The sequence below is a fragment of the Alternaria atra genome (assembly GCF_907166805.1).
Source record: "Alternaria atra isolate CS162 genome assembly, contig: 23, whole genome shotgun sequence".
Taxonomy (NCBI): Eukaryota; Fungi; Ascomycota; class Dothideomycetes; order Pleosporales; family Pleosporaceae; genus Alternaria; species Alternaria atra.
The window spans coordinates 1,483,648-1,504,052 of record NW_025091321.1 but is presented as its reverse complement, the minus strand read 5'-3'; the positions used below and the strand labels follow the sequence as shown (position 1 = coordinate 1,504,052).

Here is a 20,405-nt window from a genome sequence, read left to right as displayed (position 1 = left end):
GCTATCAGCGAAAAGATGAGTTCGAACGAGAAGCCTAGAATCTGAAATAGGTTCTGTGGAGTCTCGCTCATCTACAAGGAAACAACACAGATAACATCGCAATGCTACCTGTACAAGCAGGTCTTCTAATGCTCGGTATAGTTGTGCATGTCATGGCGCTACTTCGGGGAATTCACGCTACGACCCACATCAGGAAATAAGAGTCTCCACTACCAGGCATTCTTACACAGACCCTCGAGTTTTATAAGGTCAAGGGTTCCCCGCTATATCACGGCGTGCAAGCGGTGGGCGTTGTACACGTACTCGGCCCGTAGATACATGTATAGGTCGCATACCCATGATACGTATCATAAAACTCATCAGATCTAATCATGTCACCACCTAGAGTCTTCGAAGGCAAGCTTGCCATTATCACTGGCGCTTCGCGAAGTACGTTCCGCCATAAACTGATACTCCTCTTTCAGAACGATGTGAATACGTACCAATAGATAGGGAACTGACTTACAACTAGGCTTCGGCGCCGCACTTGCGACACACTTCGCCTCGCGCGGTGCTAACATTGTAATCAACTACGCCACATCGTCTTCGGATAAGATCGCGGCGGAGTTAGCGAACCATCTCTCCACAACGTACAACATCACCGCACTCCCCGTACGCGCCGATCTCCTCGACCCTTCCGCTCCCGAGACTATCATCAATGCGGCAAAGGCCGTCTTCACGAACCCCACGACCACACCCTCATTCCAGATCGACATATTGGTAAGTACTGATGTACAAAATCCATGTGAGACACATACTGACATCGCACCTCCACTTCTGCAGATCAATAACGCCGCTGTCGTCAATGCGCAACCCATTCAAGACCTCGATGTAGATCTTTGGGACCAGACCTTCAACATAAACTGCAAAGCTCCTGCGCTTCTGATCAAAGCCGCGTTTCCCTACCTCCCGCACGACAGATCTGGTAGGATCGTGAACATCTCGTCGGCGACAACGACATGGGGTTTGATCCAACAGACGTCCTATGCCGGTACAAAGGGCGCCATAGAGGCGATGACGCGTGTGTGGGCGCGTGAACTTGCTGAACGCGCAACTGTCAACAGTGTGAGCCCTGGTCCGATGGACACGGGTCTTCTGAACGGGCTGCCCGAGGCGCCAAAGCAGGCGTTGAGGATGTACAACGCATTGATTCCGTTGGCGAAAGAAAGACCAGGAGTGGACAGTGAACAAACCTTGAGATTGGCGGACGAGATTGGCGGTAGGCCGGGCACACTGGAAGAGGTGGCAGGTATTGTAGGTATCGCCTGTCTGCCGGAGAGTGGCTGGATGACGGGTAATCAGTTGGGCGCAAGCGGAGGCGGTGCTTTTGTTAGGTGAAAGCGTCATTTTCAGATTCATTGTGCATAGCTGCAGGCAGCAATCTACATTAGGTGTAACTCTTCGGCTCCCTTTCTGAGGCGTGGTGATGATTGTGCATTCGTCGAACACTAGAGGTCGAATGCTCATAACGCTAGTCAGGCACACGACACCAAGCCTCCAAGCTTCCTTAGCGCCTTGACGTCTAGCTTTCGTGGTGATCGTCTCCTGATGACATTTCCATCTCGCTAAGAAGAATCTGTGGCGCTTGCGGGACTATGATACGACAAGATACGAGGTTTACTATGGGGTATTTGTTGTTAACAATCCAACTGCGTGATGCAATGAACGTGCTTGCCGCTTCCTCCGGCAACTGAAATTTGCCGCTTCATTCCTTGCAGATGCGTGCCACTTGCTCCTGCAACGCCAACCCTTGGCTCACATCTTTGCAACGCAGCAGACTGGCTCAGGTCGATACTCGACGAAAAACACAGCATTTGCTTGCTTGACGTAATTCGTTCGAATGATGCGATGAAAAATGTAAGAGGAATTGGGCCCAGGAGCAAACTTGAGAGCATTGAGGAGTTGTATTCATTCAGAATGCTGGTTCGTAAAAGACTAGACTGCGGGACGTCCCTTGTACCCGACAGCCCGCGGGCGCTATCGCCCTGAAATCTTTTACGGCAGAGCACCACTAAGGCACTGAATTCGTTCCCAAAGACGGATGCATATCTCCGAACCAGCAGGATGCATACAGCACGGTACACATATGTGAAAGCAACAGATTCGACGGCTCTGAAAAGATTTTAAAAAAAAAACCGAACACTCCTTAGTACGCTCTTCCCTCTTGCCTATTACATGAAGGGTTGCAAAGTACTATATAGAATTTATTCATAACCTAGAAGTCTACAACACTGTTAAGCTTTGAAACCTTCCTTATAATAGGTTACTGTAGTCTGTAATAGAGCATTTATTATCTCTATACTTTTTCTTTTAGTTTTTCCCTTGTATGGGGTGTCCGCGTCCTTGATGCAAGAAAGTGATCCGTTCTGTAGCACCATCATCCAGCCCACACAACTCCTTGAAGTTTTCGACTTCTTCTCCCTTCTTCTTCGTCCTCGCGGCAAATTCTGCTAGCGGACAACTCCTCCCAGGGCCACTATCACAACCCGGTATAGCGGTGATACCATCGTTGATGTTGAGTCTGACGAACTTGTCAGGTGAAGATTGAGTGTTGTTCCTGCAAGATAGTAGTTCGAAGATGATACGCCCGTCCATAGGGGATACCTGAGACTTTCGCCATTTACGGTCGTGGGCGATATGCGTAATGGGGAGGTGTTCGTCGTCGTTGATGACATCTAGTGAGGTCATCATAGGCGCGATATCGCCATCATGAACACTATCTTCCATTAGCTTATATACATACTCATCGTGTCAACAAAGACTTACAAACTGAAGAACAACGGACCAGCCTCTGGCCCCTCAAGCAGCAAATTCGTGGTCGCGTTTAGCCACAGCCACCCCATACTCGTTGCATACTTCTGGCCCGGTCCTGCACGATAGTAATGCAGGATGTCTCGCGCATACTCAAAGCTGAGGAACTCGTCTCGAGTGAAGACGTCGCACCAGTCGCTGCGGCCACGTACTGTTGTCTCAAAACCACACATCTCTTGCATGGCATAGATTTCGTGATCCTCAAAGTGCATACCCGTCTGATTGAGTAGACGTTCGCGAATGGCGGGCATGTAGGTAGCCCTATACTCACCCGCCAGACGATATCCTTTCCGTTGACCTTCAATCTCGTCTTTCTTGTTCGCCAGACATGTTCGTCCAGGCGTCAACGTATCGGCACCGAGCGAGGAGTGTTCGGATATGACTTGTAGTGTAGCTTTGTTGGTACTATTGTAGTCGATGCCGAAGAAGCCTGCGGCGAAGTGCTTAGCCGTCTCGATGACGCGATTGGAATCACTAGCCCAGAACGTAGTCGGAATACCTGACGGAATGGATGTAGCCTGGTCCAAAAGATCTTGGTATCGAGTGCGCAGACGCACGCCGGTAGTGAATGAGCTTAGTGTCCCAGCGAAGGGGCCGGTGGATGTTAACTGTTCCAGTTGGGTATCATCTGAAGACCAAAAGAGTTCCCAGTTGTTGAAGAATGCTAGATTATCTGTGAAGATCTTGCCACTTCCTATCAAACTGTTAGCACGAACAGTAATCTAGAGTAATTTATCCTTAGGCTTTGCCTACGTAGGAGGCAAGAGGAGCTTAGACGTGGTCTTAGAGGTGCTCACGTAGGCAGCAGAATATCAGACGTTGTCGCTAAATTCTCCTACCCTAGCTATCGTATACAACAAAACGTACTATTAGGCAATTAGCCGATTGTGATATACATTATTCGTGGCAGGCGCTTTACCCTTTCATGCGCTGCACGACTGCTTTTTGGGTATTGCCGGCTTTCGTAGTAGGATAACGCTCGGCATGCCGAGACATCATGTGGACCTGTACCACTTTACATCCCTCCGGTGGCGCGATACCGCCCTCAACGACATCGATAACCTTCTCCACCCATGGTCCATTGCCACCAAGATGGTATAGGATATTCCAATCTTTGGTTACAGCTCCTGCACCAAGGCCATGATCGGACTTGGTGCCGTCGCGTCGATGAGGATGAAACCAACTATCCCAGCTCGAATGGTAAGGCTTTTCGACGCATTCATGTCCAAGATAACCAGAGTGAGTGTTTAGAGAGTCCGACCGGCACGACGCAGGACATGGTAATAGACCGAGCCGAAAGAGAAGCAAGCTCTGATAGTTGGTGTACGTGACTGATACTATGGCCACGATGATAGCTATCACAAGGGGCCACGGCGTAGGCATTGTGATTCGAAGAGAAATGAAAGTGACGTGTCGTAAGAAGATACTAGAGATTGTGAATAATCATCTTCGTTGTTGTCGTTCGACGACAACGCGGTGCAGGCGGTGAGAACTCAAACGGTCGTTCCTGCCCAAGAGTGGGTCGTACTCCTTGCCTCACAGCTCCATGTGTCTTGAGTATATGTATAGACAGGATGGCAAGTGCTATTCATGGTACTCCAGCTGAAGAACGATCTGCAATGCTCAGCTCCTTCCTATAGATTGGAACGCGTATGGAACGCGAACGATGACGCAGGGCGTGCAGTGGATTGGGCCTCGGCATGTCAATCGCTCTCCACGTTCGCGTCCTCCACGTTATTCCATGGACTGCGCCATCAACAATCCATCAGCGAAGTAGAACACATTCTAGATTCCGAAGCGTGCATCAATGAAGTAAGTAAGAATTGTTGCCAGCTTGCATCATGGCCAACACCAAGCCCCTAGAGACAACTCAAGAAAGTGGTTGCTTTAAGCAAGTCGCCCAAGCCAATGGCCATATAGATACATGGTATTATTGTCGCGTCGCATGCGCACATGTACTCACGCATTGAAGTGCAATTTATCACTTCACTCTGACCCTATACTAGACTCGTGGTGTGAAATAATGTCATGGAATCGAAGAGGAGGGCGATGGCTAAATCCGAGGAAACTTAAAGGGTAACATTTCTGGCATGGCAAGGAAGCGTGTGACCTCTGCAAAGCTCGAAGCTCAGGCAAGCAATTGGTAATATCAACTATATACTGACCTTGATCTTCAACTGCTTCGCGACCTCCCGCACCTTGTCCGCATCCACACTTCTTATCTCATCAGGCACCATCTTCCCCTCAAAAGCGCCTCCAGCTTCTGCGATCAATGCCTCCAATCCATTGCCATTGGCGTACGACCAGAACCTCACATACCTATCCACGAACTCTACCGCCACCTCCGTCCCTGCCGGTATAAACGCAGTCTCACCCGCCCTGACCAAATGTCCCGACTCGCCGTTCACCGTAAGTAATACCGCTCCATCTAAAACATGATACACCTGATGTACCTTCTCGAAAACAAACCCCTTACTCAGCACCGAATTGCTCAGCTCGCTCCCAGATTCGATACTCGTAATCGCAAAATTACCTTTCGGCGCCTTACTCTGCTTCATCGTGATAAACGGCCTGGAGAGCACACCCTCAAGCAAGAAGCATGGTCCAGTATTTGCTTTCAAGAAATACGGTTCCTGGCCCTCTGGTAACACGCACTCGCCGTCTTCAAAATCGGCCACGTCTGCGCCCTGGAACTGCGGTTGAAAAACAACGTCGAACCGCTCTTTGATCTCGCGTATCTTGGGTCCGAAAACTGCCCCCGTATTCCTATTGTCAAACTCATCGCACAACACACCTCCGTAGTCCTCCCCTACAAAACGAAAGAAATCAACCCAGTCTCCTGGTGTCACAAGACCCATTGTTGCATTGGGACCCTGGTCTAATAACTGCGGTTGGTGCACCACGCCCGGTGGCACGTATGCGAAGTCACCGGGATAAAGAATTCGGCATTTGTCCCCGGCCCAAACCTTCAAGCGGCCTTTTGTACACATGAAGACGTCGTGGGCCTGGTTGTGGTAGTGAAAGCCTGGGGGGTCGGCTAGAACGCCGTCCATGCCGAAGACGCTCATTGTGTTGTCGGTTTCGGCGGTGGAGCACATGATGCGGAAGACTGATTTTGTTCCAGGGATTGTTAGGTGTTCGCCTGTGTACGAGGGGAGCAGGTAGGGTGTTGGTGCGCCGGCGGGGTGGCGGACTCGTGGGAGTGTGGATTGTTGTGTTTCTGACTTGGCAGGCGATGAGGAGGGCATGGCGGAACCGTTTCGGGTGAGTATAGGGAGGGATGGGGTGGCCGTGGTCGCCATGGTGGATGGTGTTAGGGAGTTTGTTGTTCGGGTGGAAATATATGGAAAGGATGGCCGTAGGTGAACCGTAGGACAGGTAAGACTCGGTATAAAGTGTTGCTTTAACCTTTATATAGTTACCAGGTAAGTGTTTATCCACGCGTAGATCTCTGAGCCCTATGTACCTATCGACATATCCCAGTCCAGCGTAGCAGAACATCGCATGACCACACGTACTTTCTCCACACGACTATCTGCCGACATTCCAGGATTCATGGTACTCCACCTTTCACAAAATGAATAGTAAAGCTCGTACCCCACTATCTGCCTTCCGCTTATGTCGGATTACGGCTTGTCTTTGTCTCCGACAATGATTAAGCTTCCGAAGCGTGGTGTGTGTGTGAGATGCTTGAGATGCTAGATGTACCCTGGTTCGTGAGCCCTTGAACTGCAGGGCTGCACACGCGGCTAACCCCGCAGTAGTGCCTCGTCCGCTCGGTATGTGGAGAAGGCTTACCGATGATATGCCCTGCTCCGCCCAAACTTTACTGGTAATCGGCAACACAATAAGATCCGCCGTCCGTAGAAGTGTCCAATCTGGACATGTCACGGCAGCTTCCACCGCTTGATCCTGTCTAAAACTCCTGCAAGCATGCTGGTAAGCGGATTGTGTTCGCACTCTGATGTCACCGATGACCGAGCTCATATGTGTGTCACTGGCTTCCGACACGCATGTTTCGTTGGAAGAAAGGTGAAGCTAGAATATAGGGATATTTACATCCAATTAGCAAAAGGATCGCGATTACACCTCAACGCCCCTCCTCCCTTTTTGTCCGACTACTGTAGTAACTACCTTTATCTCCGTATCCTACTTGGGTCCACTCCACTTACCACTGGGGCCGTTTCCTCTTCCTCTGAAGCCACCACCACGAGCTCCGCCCCTACCGCGTGTGCTCCTTGTCTTCTCAACTCTGCCCTTACCTCCTCTACCCTCTCCACCACTTGCGTTGCCACCCCTTGTTCTTTCCTGACCTAATCCTCTCCTCTGACTCTTTTGCCCAGCGCCTCCGCTCTTCACACCACCCCTACCCATTCCGGAACCGGATTTCGCCTTTCGCACTTCTTGCCAATCCGCCTCTGCACCGTCATCGTCCATGTCCATCTCGTCATCTTCGTGTGTGCGCTTATTGCTAAACTTAAGTCTGCCCTTCTGGCCAGCCTGGGCTGTGTCGCGACCGCGAATAGCATCAACGTACGCGTTGATACCTGCCTCTAGGGATGTGTTTTGGTCGTCGATATCCATGAGGACGTCGTCTTCGGCGGCTTCGTGCTTCTTGGACTTCTTGCCCTTGATCTCGACTTCGTCATCAGACTCGCCAATGACAAGCTTGCCGTCTTCGTTTGTGCGGGCCTTCATCTTCTGCGGCTGTTTGCGTTGGCGTAGGGGTTTGGTCGAAGAGATGTTTCCAAGAGCGCGTTTGGAGAGTAGATCAAGCGGTTCATCTTCGTCTTCGATGATGTATGTGTTGCTGCCCTTAGCACCGCCCCGCTGTTGCTTGCTTTGGCTCTTGACAAATTCGTCTTCTGAATCGCCGTCGCTCTCCTCACTTTCACTGCCGTATACAGCTTGGTCGTACTCGCTCTCAAACTTGCCCTTTCGTTTCTCGGTTGGCTCCTCACCGTCCTCTGTAGCCTGTTGCTTCTTCTTCTTACGCTGCTCGCGTGTCTTACGGATGTTGGTGATGAGCTTGCGATCTTCGGCAGGTGTGGCCCTCTCGACTTCTTCCACACCAAACTTCCTGACCATGCGTTCGACAATGTGCTTGACCTTGGCCTTGAAGTGTGCCTTATGTTCGTGACTCCAGACCATCAAGTTCTTGAGCAAAGTGTTGAGACGTGGTCGTACAAGCGATTCTGGTAAAGAGATGACCTCAACCTTGACGAAACCGAGCACACTGCGTACGATCTCACGGTTGGGGTTCTGGAGGAAGATGTCCATGAGGTCGCAAAGATTCGTTATGGTGTCTTTGGATATTTGGGCGTGGAACTGGTAGAGGATACGAGTGACGGCAGTGATGGATGCAGAGATCATGTGCGGTGTGGTAGCAGCCAGACCAGCAGAGACCATGGTGAAGTATTCCTCAAGCGAGGCTTCGACGGTTGGCGCATCGGCAGGCATGTTTGGTACCTTGGCTTGCACGACCTGACCTCCCTCTGCCATCTTTTCACCCATGGCGACAAGCAGGTTGTAGGCTGCCTCTCGCGCCTTTTCGTTCGTCTCCTTGGCAGAGATCACTACCTCAGAAAGAATCGCTGGGATGAAGTGCAGATCGCTTGCAGGTAGAGATTCGATGACTTGGAACAATGCATTCAGCCTGTCGCGCCGCGCTGGAGCAGAAGCTTTCTCGGCGCTTCCTATCAACAGCTGTTGCAGTTCTCCGTTGCGCTCTTTCAAGGCTGCTTTACCCATCTCCGACTCAGCGAGACGAGGAATGAGCTTGTAAGCCTTCTTCTGTAGTTGCGGCTCGTTTTCTCTGTTGATCATGATCTCGGCCATGCGGAAGAGCGAGCGGTAACTGTCGCGTGGCAGGTAGAGGGCAATCGTGATGATGAGATCCATCAGGGTATGGCTCATCGGCGGCATCTTGTTCGGGCCCGTCTCTTGCTTCTGCTTGGCTGCTTGCGTCTGCGAGCCAGGCTCAGGTAGTGAGGCCTCAAGGTTAGATGCAACTCGTTCGAAGGTCTCCATAAGCTCGCGCTCGGGAATGATACTCAGGTAAGCATTGATGGTCCTCAGGATAGTGCCGCGGTACTGTGGCAGAGTCTGGCTGTAAACGTTGAACAGGACTGCAAGCATGTTGCTCGCAAAACCCGCCAGATGATCGAGGTTCTTCTGTGCGTCGGCCTTTGATATCCGAGCTTGTGCAAGTAGGTCATCGTCAGACTCCAGCTCCACGATTGCCTTGTTGCTATCAACCAAGTTCTGAAGAGCACGACAGACGTCCGTTCGCAGGTCAGCCTGGCCATAGAGGAGGTTTGCTAGCATTTCGCAGAAGCTCTGGTCAAAGGCCTCGACCAGGTCCAAGGGCAGGTCGCAGTATCCGGGAAGAATCGACCAAATTTGCTGCACCACGGTCTCAAACACTTTGATCTCCATTGTCTTCTCTTTCTCGCCGTGGTCAATGACCTTCTGGTACAGCTCTTCACTCAGTGGCACCATCTCGGTCCTGAAATGCGCCAACTTTGTGTTGTGGACTGAATCGCGGAGAAGCGGCAGCATCCAGACTCTTCCGGTCTGTCCTGGAGGTGGTCGCGGCAGGTTCAATGGAAGAATGTCCAGTACGACATCGGGTCCCATTGCACTGATAGCCCTTGAAATGACCGAATCCGCCTCTTTCTTACCAGCAAAGCTATCGTTGCCCCTCAGGTCTCCAACCACCTTCAACACAGGCTTCAAAATAGGGTTTGAGCGCCACCTGAGAGTCTCGAACATGGCGGACAAGACGCTGAATACCTCCATCCATGCAGCTTGGTATTTGACGCTCAACAGATCCTGCGCGATCTTTGCGACCTTCTCAAGTGTCTTTTCATCGTATATGGAGGGCTCGAGGATGACGCTGTCGGGTACAAGGTTTACGAGGAAGGAGATGAGGCACTCGGAGGCGGATATGCGGATGTTGTGCGAGGAGGACGTGAGGAATTCGGCAATCATGATGAACAAGTCGGGTAGCTTCATGAAAGTGTCCTCAGGCTCGATTTGCGCCGAGACTTCGTATCCGCGCGAGATAACAGCTATCCATGGAGGGAGAAGCTGTGAATCGTTCTTGGAGGGTTGCAGTTCGGAGATGACCTCGAGGAGTCTGGGAAGCTTAGCAGAAGCCAGTTCATCGGCCATGCCGGCGAATATGACTTCGAAAATGTCAAAAGCAGCCATGGTCAGGAATTCGTTGGTCGACTTGGAGATGTTCAACAACAGCTCGCACAGCACATCGATCTTGCTGCTCGGCCAGCCACCAGACGAGGTCGCAATCGTCTTGATGAGTTGCAGTGCATGTATCAGATCGGGATCCTTGTTTTCTATATCCTTCTTTCCCTTGTGCTTTCGCGCCTTGGCTGCCGCCTCTGCTGCGATATCCTTGAGCATCTTCTGAGCCGTCTCAGCGCACATGTCGGCCGCTGGGTGGTCTAGAGCAGGGCTCGGTGGCGGATTCGCCAGCACCTTCTTCAGTGCTTCCTGCGCCCTCTTCCTCACTTTCGGCCTGGGGTCGACGGAGATTTGCAACAGACCCGCGACAGCTCTCCGGGGGCTGATGGTCGTCTGCGGCAGCTCCCACGCGCGCGCATCCTGCACCACCAGCAACGACTCTAAACATCCTATCGATGATCGGATGAGTGGCGCATCGGCGTCTTGTGCTGTGAGGGCGGGCGCGAGGTTGGTGAGGATATCGGTGAACTTGCTTCGTAGCAGCGGGGCGGGGACGTTGGGCGTGACGAGGTCGAGGAGGTAGATGGTCGCAGTAGCCGTGTCTTTGTTCGCGATTCCTTGCGCAGTTATCTGGCGGCCAAGCAGCGACAGCAGCGCTGCAAAGTAGGCCGTCGGGGTGAAGTCTGACTTCTGCTGGCGGAGCGTGTCCTCAATGGCCGAGAGCAGGACATGCGTCTGAACTGGTTAGGATGCAAACACGCATGCAGGAGAAAATGCGACATACCTGCTGCTGGCCTTGCAGCTTCGGGCTGTCCCGGATCTTGGTCAGTCTCTCTTCGAGCGACATGACGGGCAACTATGGCGTTGTTGTAGACGACTGCGCTGCAACATTTCGCTTTTTTGGCCTCGAACTTTTTTGACAGGGCAGGGATCTTGCCGTACGCTATCGATAGCCCTGCACAGCCCTAGTGGAAAACCCCACTGCTAGGCTCCACCTCCTTCACCTTCACTCAATGTATCCATGTCAGAGCCTTATCATGTCGATCCAAATGTGTATTGTAATCGCAAGTTTCCTACAACTATCATGTGCTACTACGCACACCAAGACAACTAGGGTATAAACAAAAACATCGCCAACCTTGTACAAATATGCGTGCCTCGCAACGCATCCCAGACGAATGTGCCCATAGAACCCCTTCAGATCGCCCGTCGGCCCCCTATATTCCCTACTCTATTGAAAACAAGCATTAGACAACTCGTAAGCTGCCGAGAATTCAAGCCAACTAGCATGTGCACAAGTGAAAATTACAAAAGGACTACTCCTCCACCAGGGTATCATCAACGCGTCCCCTGACACTGCTCTTACTACTCTTCTTCGACATGTTCATGAAGCTGAGCCTTTTTTTTACGCTGTCAGTTCGTGAGGACAGCGACCTGTCGCTCTTTTGGCTCTTGATCGTTTCTGGCCGCTTCTGGCTGGGTTGTCGCTGGAGGCTGCCTTCGCTTCGATTTGCTGGTGCCTGGCTGGGGAAGCTCGGCAATGCCTCTGGCTGCGGTGAGCTTGGCGTATGGTTGAGGAAACCCAAGCTCAAGCGATTCCTGCTATGAGTCTCCTTGCTGCGACTTCGTGACGACACCGTTGTACATGTGTCGTCGTCGGCCGAGGCCTTTTCGGATTTCGTCTCCTTCTCCTTCTCCTTCTCGGGCTCGCCCATGAGGAATTCTTTTGTCAGAAAGGCCAAACTAAGTCGCTTCTTGTCTTGGCGTGAAGTCCGGCCGTTGAGAACCGGCGAGGCTCCCCTATCGCCATTGACTTGAGGCTCGTCGGGCGTCGGACTTGCTATCTGAGAGCGAGATGTGGCTGCCGCGAGCCATGACCCGGTAGGCGAGCGCAATGTTGGGGCCATGTTCGGTGGTAGTAGCGTTGACAGTTCGCGAAAGAAGGCTGACTCGAAACCTGCGAGAGTTAGTCATCAGTCAGGGTATGGGAGAGACGGTACATACGCTGCGTGAGGTCTGACTTGGTGGCTTGCTGAGCAGGCCTCACATACAATGAAAGGCAGCGACGAATGACAAGAGCATAGTCAATCAGCGCAACCCGCAAGCCGTTCTCTAGCGGATTGGGCATTCGTCCGTTTTCACCATCTTCTTCATCCTCTTCGCCCGGAGGAGGGAACAGATTATGGTAATTCGCAACACAATCCCGGGAGTTGGTGTCCACAGCGTACATGAGTTCTTGGGTCAGTGTATTGAACGTAGTATCGTCGCCATCCGTGATTCGTTTCTCAATAGCAAGAAGTTCTCCGGTCTTGCGCGAGGTTCGTTCAATGGCCATTTGCAACGGTGTCAGTGTCACCGTGCCAACCGCTACTATCTCGCTTCTTCGCAAGATTGTGGGGAAGCTCTCTGCTGTGGTGTAGAGCGTCTTTTCTGCTGCTGCGTCTCTTGCGTTGTGAGCAGACGGCGACCGGCGAGATGCTGACGTGAAGTGCGATGGACGAGACAGCAAATAGTAGTCTTTGACGGATTGAGACACCTTTGCTCGTTGATAAATCGGATGAGTAAGGTCTTTCTGTGGGCTTACAGGGTAAATCTGCAAGTACTGGCCCTCCAGGTCTTGCTCTCCGCCTGGGTTGACGATTTGCGCTGAGGGGTGTTGCTGTTGCATTCGATCCGTAAAAGATGCCAACCGGTCGTTAGGTGATCCCTCAAAGATGAACTGCTTATCCCGAAGTCCCGGTGGAAACCCTAGGCCTTTGTATACTACCCGGAAGTAACGTGGATTTGAGCGTTCCCCCTTTGCGATACTTTCGTGAATCTTCGCCATTGCATGCTGTGTGCGAGCCAACTTAACAAAGTCGAATACATTGTACTCGTACTGCGCCGCAAGCTCCGTATAGGCGGCCAACGCATTGTTCCATGACTGTCCGTTTTCGTAATGATCGATCATCTGGAAGTAGAGCTGCTCTTTGCGCTCGAACGCAGGCTGTGGCGGCATATTGGGGTCGGTCAGCGGGTCCACGGTCAAGTTCGGATCCCACTCGTACAACTCAGCGTGTAATCTGAGCGCAAGACCTGCTTCTGTGTAGTTCCCCGCGTCCACCTGCAATTCCACCAACTGATGCACATATCGGATGTAAATGTCTTCTTTCTGCATGTCTTTCAGGAACTCCATGAGATGTAAGGTGTCCATAATGTGGAAGACTTCGCCAGTTGCGTCTGTGCTATGCACAGCAACGAGGAGGTCCAGCAGTTCATCGATGGTCGAGATAAGGTCCTTCAAAGCTGCAAGCAACGGTTCTTCTGGGTCCTGGGCAAGAGGTTCGAACAGTTCTACTAGCTCCTGAATGAAGTGCTTTTGCAAAACTGCCTCAGTCAAGTGTTTCGTTTTGAAGAGATTATCCAGACAGTCGATCATTTCGGCTTGTACGAGAGCAAGGTCTTCGCTCAGCGTCCATTCGCTGATGATCATAGTTTGCAACACTTCAATGGCTACACTGCGCAGACCCTCATGTACGCTGAGACAAAGCTCGACGATGGGTGCCACAAGGCCTGGTACGTATTGTACTTGGAAGCCGCCCATCTTCTCAAGTCCATACTGGCCTTTGTCCTCAGCACTGGCCTCCCAACCGATCGCTTCCCAACTGCGTTGTAGCAGATCTGCGCCATGCTCACGAACATCGCCAGCAATCTTCCACACGGCACGTCGCTTCTGCTCTGGAAAGGTCTCTAATGCAAGAGCATCGCTACCAACTAGCTTCAATAACGCATCGAAGAAGGCTCGCCAAAGCTCCGTGTTAAAGCTATCCGCTTCGTCGGGAAGAGGGAGAAAGGAGTCGTGTAAGATGTTGAACAGCTTCTCCAATGCACGCATTGTGGCTTTGTGATGGTAGATGTGCACACTCAGCCACGAGCTAGGGTAAGCTTCGCAATCCAGAATAGATATGTAGACTTGTAGTACCGAGAAGAGGAACTCTGCAGTTTCTTCCTTGGGCAGCTCCGGATGTAAGAGAGTAGGTAGGCTAGACATGGCGGCAAGTACAGCTGATATCTCAGCCATGGCCTCATCAAACGGAGCTTCGGCGGTCGCCGCCCGTGATTGAAATGGATAACTCGTAGGGAAAAGCAGCGAGAGTGTCTTCTTAGCCGGTCGAGGGGTAGCTTGAATCGCGCGGTATGAGTCTACGAGCTTTGGCATGTACTCGCAAGCTTCCTTTCCCAGTTCCTCGACTTGCGATGCAACTACCGAACAGCAGAGACGAACTTGATCCTTCCACTGGTCGGTGACAGTCTCCACCCTACCCCAGTATGGCGCTAACCACTGAACAGTACTCGCCAAAAGCATGCGACGTACGTCCGGAGACCGGAAGATCTGAAGGTCAGAGAGGTGGTGTATCAGGAGAAGCTTGTAGAGAATGAGCTTTCCCTGTACTTCGGAGCAAGAGTCAACAAAGCCCGCCGTAAGCTTGAAGACCTCTGTGGCCGGCATACATCCGTCAAGTTCGGGAAGCCACGAGTGGAGGTTCTGTACTAGGAGGGTCTTGGTGCCGATGAGAACAGGCGAAGGGTTTTCCATCAACGCCTGTAACGATTTAAAGAGGGTCCTCATCTCTTTGCTGAACTGAGTCCGATCCTTTATACCAATGCTCTCTTCTTTCGCTTTCTGTTTTTCTCGTGCGTTGACCAGGAATTTCATGATGAGCTTGCCGACCTTGAAAGTTGCGCGCAGTCGTCGAGAGCTCTCAGAATCTGTAGGCTTGGCGAGAAGTCGGCCAAGACTTTGCATCAGGCACGAGGTGACAAGAGAATGGAATACCTTGGTCCGCGCATACTGATCCACCAGAGGCTCAAGGTTGAAGCGTCTATCGTGTACTATGCCTAGTACAATGACGACAGCATTAAAGACGAGATCCTCGTATTCGTCACTACCAGCGTAATGGCTTTGAATGGCGAAGAGGGCGTCGAAGACTTCGCTCAACAGCTTGACGATCTCAATCTCCGGAACAAAGTTGAAGCGGCGCAGCAGTCCTACAAGCTCTCCTGGCGGTTGCTCCTGCCACTTTATGAGACCCAGGATGGTCGGGTCTTGAGAGTACCGTGTACTGCACAGGAAAGTCTTGACGTGGACAGATGCCATTGGACCCATAACATGCTCGTCCTTCTTCTTCGCACTCCATGGCAGGCCAAGGTATGCGCCCTTGCCAGCAATCATACCCGAGGTGTATTCGTCGTACCTGTATAGGGTTAAGGCATGGTCGCCATCACGAGCAAAGGCATCTTGGTTCCAAAGGGGCATCCAACATAGGGCAAATGGAAATCCTGGTGCATCGGCAACGCTCATGACTAAGTGCGACCCGGGAACGTCCTGGGGGTCGATGGCAAGCCGTATCGTCGAATTCCAGCCTTCGCCGCGCTGGGCTGCTGTGGTGCGCCAAGCTGTATGGCCTGCACTGTTAGTTGAAGGGTAGATGCACCCCTCGATACGCTCTCCAGAGCTTTTTCTGACCTCGATGGTGAGCTGGAGGTTAGTCATTGGAGAGGACTGCACTAGTGGAACAGTGCCAGTCTTTGGGTGGGCCAGGAATGCGTTCTTTGGGAGGAAAGGCTCGACAAGCGTGAGGTAAATGTCACTGCGTGGCTTGGTTGGCGCACCTGAGAACCCAATCTTCCGGCATTGCCTGATGTTGTGCAACATGGTGGGAATCTTCTCGATGAGGCCCTCAGCGTCGGCATGGACAAAGGCTTTTAGGTGTATGGTAAGTCGACTGATGGGTGCGTTCAACTTGTACTTGCCACTGGCGCTTGGGTATAGTTCTGGCAACACGCTGTCCCAACCACCATCGCTCTCTGAGATGTCCTCTCCAGCCGGGGCAGTGCAGTACATCTCGACGGTTTGATCTGCCTCTGACTCGGATTGAAGTATCTGATTTACAGGCACTACACCAACTGCGATAGACCTCTTTAATGTCTTCTGGTCCCTTGACAGAGCACGGGCTCGTGTACTCGCTGTTGCCGACGAGCCTGGCCTCGTATCAGACGTTTGTGACCGGGTCTGTTCAAGGCTTGGGCGACGGCGTTCATCCGAAGAGTCTGTGTGTCGTGATTCTGTGTGGCGGGAGTTGGTGGATTCTTTCCTCTTAGAGCCGAACATGACGCTGCGCCTGCCACCCTTGATGCTGCCTTGTTGGGAGGGCTGCACCGTGGACCCCTTGTTTGGTGTTGTGTCCCTGCTCGTGCCTGCCTTTTCTGCTGCAGTCGCCGCGCGAAGTGGCTCGTTTGTCATCAGCCTGAAGACGAGATACAAGGTAGTACCCGATCCTGCGCCTTCGCCAATGTCGGTCAAACTGAGGTCTACAAGCAATGCGCGAAGTTTGTCGGTGCTCAGGGATATGGCTGCTCCGTCTCGTCCAGTCAAATCGAAAGAGTATGCTTCTGAAAGCGGTTGTGGGGCTGATCCTGGCGCCTTCAGACACAGATACATGCTGATTTGAGCCGCGCCTGGTACGACGTCTCCCACGACATGTTTCAGGCTGACGAACAAATGATGAAGGTTGTGCTCATCGACCTGAGCCGTTGGTCGGCTGTCCAGCAGGCTCATCATCGACTGCAGTTTCGTAACTTCGATGGCCGAGTCGTCGCCCGTCAAGATGCGGCCACGCTGCGAGGGGCTGCGCACGATGACATCTCCACAGAGCATCTTATTGCCTGCCACGAGGTCCCAGACAGTGGCTTCGCGTACCTTTTCCAGCTCTTTGGCTGTGAGCACCTTGTGCAACAGCTGGCGGCGGGCCGTGTCCAGGCGGTTTACTAGCCTTGACATCTTGTCCAACGAACCGTACTTGCGTGCTAGCAGCAGTTCGTGTACTTTTGTGGAGTGCCATTCTCGGAGGCAGGACGCGATTTCGTCGACCAATGGCTCTTGGGCTGATGTGGGTGTCTCGTCACCAATCTTCAGCATGGGTACTGGCGCGGGCGGTCGGGGGGCGGTCGGGTCTGATATCGGCGAGAGAGGAAGCATCAACTGCTGGAGGTGTTCTTCGCGGGAGGTCCATTGCGAGTGGGTGCTGCCAGCGCGCTTTCTGGCAGACTTGCGTCGTGAGAGCGGGCGGGAAAGGGACGAAGGCAGCACAGAGACTGTGTCGCTCTTCGAGGCTCGTCGCGCATTGGGCCCGGAGCCTTTTGCAAAGGGAGAAGTTGCACGTGTGCTTTCGGTGGGCGTGACGATGCCGTTGGTCGGATGCGCGTAGTGGTTTGCACGCCCCGAATCATTTGCAGCTTCTTGGCTCGCCGTATCCTTACCCTCTCCCAGCACCTCACGCACCTCAACGCACGCGCGTGGGAATATGCCGGAGAATACGCGTGCTTCGAGCGTCTGGCCCTTCACGCTCGTCAAGCCGGCCAGCAGCGAGGGCGGCGCAACCAAGTATCCTCGATACCACGACCCATCCTGACCACCCTGCTCAATGATGTACAGCTCGTCACCGATCTCGAGGGGCAGGTCGGCGGGCGACGAGGGCTGGAAGGGGTATATGCATATTGCGAACGCGATGCGCGGGAGCGGTCTCCAGCTCGGCATGGCACCAGACGTGTCGGGCTATATTGGGGGGAGTCGGCGACAGAGCATCACGAGCAGTCGACAGAAGGTTGTATGTTTCGGGCGCTCTTCCAGAGAGTTTCAGATTTGGGTGCTGATGGGTTTGCTGCACAGGATGCCCCTGATGGGATTACCGATGGGAAATCTGGGGATGCTATCCAGAACCTTATTATGGTAAGCGGGGCACGACCGATGTTGGAGCTGCGCGAGGGCGATTACAGTGTGGCTTTGGTAGTCTGAGGACAAAGGGTCGCGTGTTAGAAGAAATTATGTTTAGCAAACAAAACGGCGTAGACAGCAATGTTGATAACTTTTGCCTGCGCCATGCGGTAGCAGCCGTGCATGCATGGCGCTCGGGGCACAGGCTTCGTATCATCACCAGCATGGCCCTGGCCTCGGGTGTTGGATATCATCATCACGTCGACGCGTTCTAAGTCAATGCGTCCAATATGTGTGCATCTCCCCCGTGGACATGCATCGGCCCTTGACTCCGTCGCGTTGTACCTCTGCAAGATGTTAACCCGACCGTTTTCGCAACCACGTATCCAGACGGGAAACGCAGGGGAAGCTACAGCCGGTGTTTAATTGGTGAATAACTTTTGTTGCACATCTCCCGCCTGTCTTGGCTTCATTTTGGGTCAACAACCTCGAAAGCACGTGCGCGTTGCTTTTAACTCCACATCCGGCCAACGCTCATTCCAGATCAAGCGACGGTCCGAGCACGCTAGATATATCTCCTACATGACCACTCTTTGTTCGTCTACCCTTAGGTTCTCAGTCTTCCAACTCCATCGACATGCGATCTCAACGCACAGAGCAACGAGATGAAACCGCGCCGGCGGAGCCATTTCCGATGGGGCTGCTCCAAACGCCGCAAAACATGCGCGTCGTGGCAGGGCAGTATGGCGGTGCACTAGTGGCATTCTCCGTTAATGGTCAACGCTTCTCATCACACGACCGTGAACGCCTCTGTCACCGACTTTAACACCGTTGTACCACCATCGAAACACCGAGACAACTGTCCAGCTAGACGTAGCAGATCGCGGCGTGGAACCCGAGGACGGCGAATGTCTCTGTGACTTTACACATCGTCCGTCCTAAAGGAGTATTAGTGGGGCTGCATGTCTCTATACCTGGAGTCTGGGAAACCTTTTACCAACCCCGGGTTCTAGAAGTCTTGATCTGCGTAGAAGCTGGTGTATGTAAGAGGGGTGTGTAGATCAGCTACGTTTACGTACATACAGCAATCTGGCTTTATCCTGAGAGTCCTCCTAGGAGCCTATCTATATGGGAAACGGGTTTGTGAGAGGTAGATGCATTCTATGCGTTATGATCATGAGTGCGAATAGCAGTAAGAGTGTAAATTGCTCTTTAGATCAGTGAATATATGACGATCTTAGATAGCGGAGCGCTAACAATATTCTAGCGAACAGCCCAAAGCTGCAATCCTTCATTTGCACAAGGATGGACACTGAGCTATCAAAGGATCACCGAAAGAGCCCAGACGAGCTCCATAAATACTGCCGCGATGAACTCAAAACAGGGTTGCGGTTGCTTCGCATTGCGGGCCGTCGCGCGCCTATGCTCTCAAACTTGCTCATCTGGCGCACAACATCTGCGCATCACGGTGCCTGGCGATCTTGGCCATTGTCATTTCCTTACCTTTCTTGTTGGTGGCCCAGAACCAGGAAATGCGTTCCTTTGGCATTTTGACAGTTGATATATCCTTTGCACTACAGGATCAGTCTTCCTGCGTCTTCAGCCATTCCTTCACTGCCTGGTGCCCATTCTGGTAGACCGACGACATCTCACTATCGATCGGTATGAATACGAACATGCTAATGAACATGGGAATGCCTTCGGCAACCTCAACTGGTTCTCATGCCCACCATATGCCATTCATGGGGCCCCAATCGTCCATGCCAGCAATGGACATATCCGGGATGGCATCAACCTTTTCGAGTAGTGTAAGTGCCCCTGTACGAACTGCATGTGAGACATATACTGACTTCGTACACCTACGTTTAGACCCGTGTCACGCTATGGTTCACCGAATGGACAACGACGACAACGGGAACCTACGTGTTGACAATCTTCTTTCTCTTCTTCTTGGGCATCTTCAATCGATTTCTAAGTGCGTTCAAGAGCCAGTTGGAGATGAAATGAAAACGAAGCACGAGGCTAAGAGCGCCCTGTTGTCCATACCAAACGCAGAGAAGCTCGATCGTGGCGCTCGCGGCCACGCACGACAATGGAGCCGCACCCTGCGACAACAGCCTCTTGAACTGGACGATAAAGAGAGGCAAGAAATTGAGCCTTTGAGTCCGGCAGAGCCACAACTACTAGCAGCTGAGGAAACTGGCATCTCACGAGACTCAAATACGTCTCGGAAGAGTTTTTGGATAGCGCAAGCACCTTGGAGCATCAAAAAGGACGGGACTAGCGCAGCTCTAGAGTTTGTTCGTGCACTGATTGGTTACATTCTGTATGTTTTTGATAAGACTTATGGAAACGATGACAGCAATACTAACGGTCTGGTAGGATGCTTGCCGTCATGACTTACAACATCGGCTTTCTATTCGCTGTTACCGGAAGCGTCCTTTTCGGCGAGCTGTTGTTTGGGCGATACACACGAGGAGGCTCTGCAAGTATAGCTGAGGATGGCTGCCACTCTTGAACAGTGGGCTAAGGTACAGACCCACTTTTTGGTGCCTCTTCGTTCTCTACGGATGAGACACTGGATTCATGGTCACAT

The 20,405-nt window shown here is 52.3% G+C and overlaps 5 protein-coding genes across 5 annotated transcripts; 2 read left to right on the top strand and 3 right to left on the bottom strand.

The window, feature by feature from the left end:
• Positions 1 to 371: 371 nt before the first annotated feature.
• ALTATR162_LOCUS4088 (uncharacterized protein) lies at positions 372 to 1,377 on the top strand (the record flags this gene model as incomplete). The annotated part of the gene is made up of 3 exons (XM_043311698.1): positions 372 to 429; positions 512 to 759; positions 823 to 1,377. The coding sequence occupies 3 exons, from the start codon at positions 372 to 374 to the stop codon at positions 1,375 to 1,377; spliced, it is 861 nt and encodes a 286-aa protein (XP_043167633.1).
• A 972-nt stretch (positions 1,378 to 2,349) lies between these two features.
• On the bottom strand, positions 2,350 to 6,152 carry ALTATR162_LOCUS4087 (uncharacterized protein; the record flags this gene model as incomplete). Its single annotated transcript, XM_043311697.1, has 3 exons — positions 2,350 to 2,755; positions 2,806 to 3,544; positions 5,012 to 6,152. 3 exons carry the CDS (start codon positions 6,150 to 6,152, stop codon positions 2,350 to 2,352), a joined length of 2,286 nt encoding a protein of 761 aa, XP_043167632.1.
• An 847-nt stretch (positions 6,153 to 6,999) lies between these two features.
• ALTATR162_LOCUS4086 (uncharacterized protein) lies at positions 7,000 to 10,903 on the bottom strand (the record flags this gene model as incomplete). The annotated part of the gene is made up of 2 exons (XM_043311696.1): positions 7,000 to 10,791; positions 10,841 to 10,903. 2 exons carry the CDS (start codon positions 10,901 to 10,903, stop codon positions 7,000 to 7,002), a joined length of 3,855 nt encoding a protein of 1,284 aa, XP_043167631.1.
• A 469-nt stretch (positions 10,904 to 11,372) lies between these two features.
• On the bottom strand, positions 11,373 to 17,632 carry ALTATR162_LOCUS4085 (uncharacterized protein; the record flags this gene model as incomplete). Its single annotated transcript, XM_043311695.1, has 2 exons — positions 11,373 to 12,013; positions 12,061 to 17,632. The coding sequence occupies 2 exons, from the start codon at positions 17,630 to 17,632 to the stop codon at positions 11,373 to 11,375; spliced, it is 6,213 nt and encodes a 2,070-aa protein (XP_043167630.1).
• A 1,946-nt stretch (positions 17,633 to 19,578) lies between these two features.
• On the top strand, positions 19,579 to 20,327 carry ALTATR162_LOCUS4084 (uncharacterized protein; the record flags this gene model as incomplete). The annotated part of the gene is made up of 4 exons (XM_043311694.1): positions 19,579 to 19,617; positions 19,679 to 19,784; positions 19,865 to 20,135; positions 20,192 to 20,327. 4 exons carry the CDS (start codon positions 19,579 to 19,581, stop codon positions 20,325 to 20,327), a joined length of 552 nt encoding a protein of 183 aa, XP_043167629.1.
• Between the last annotated feature and the right edge of the window lie 78 nt (positions 20,328 to 20,405).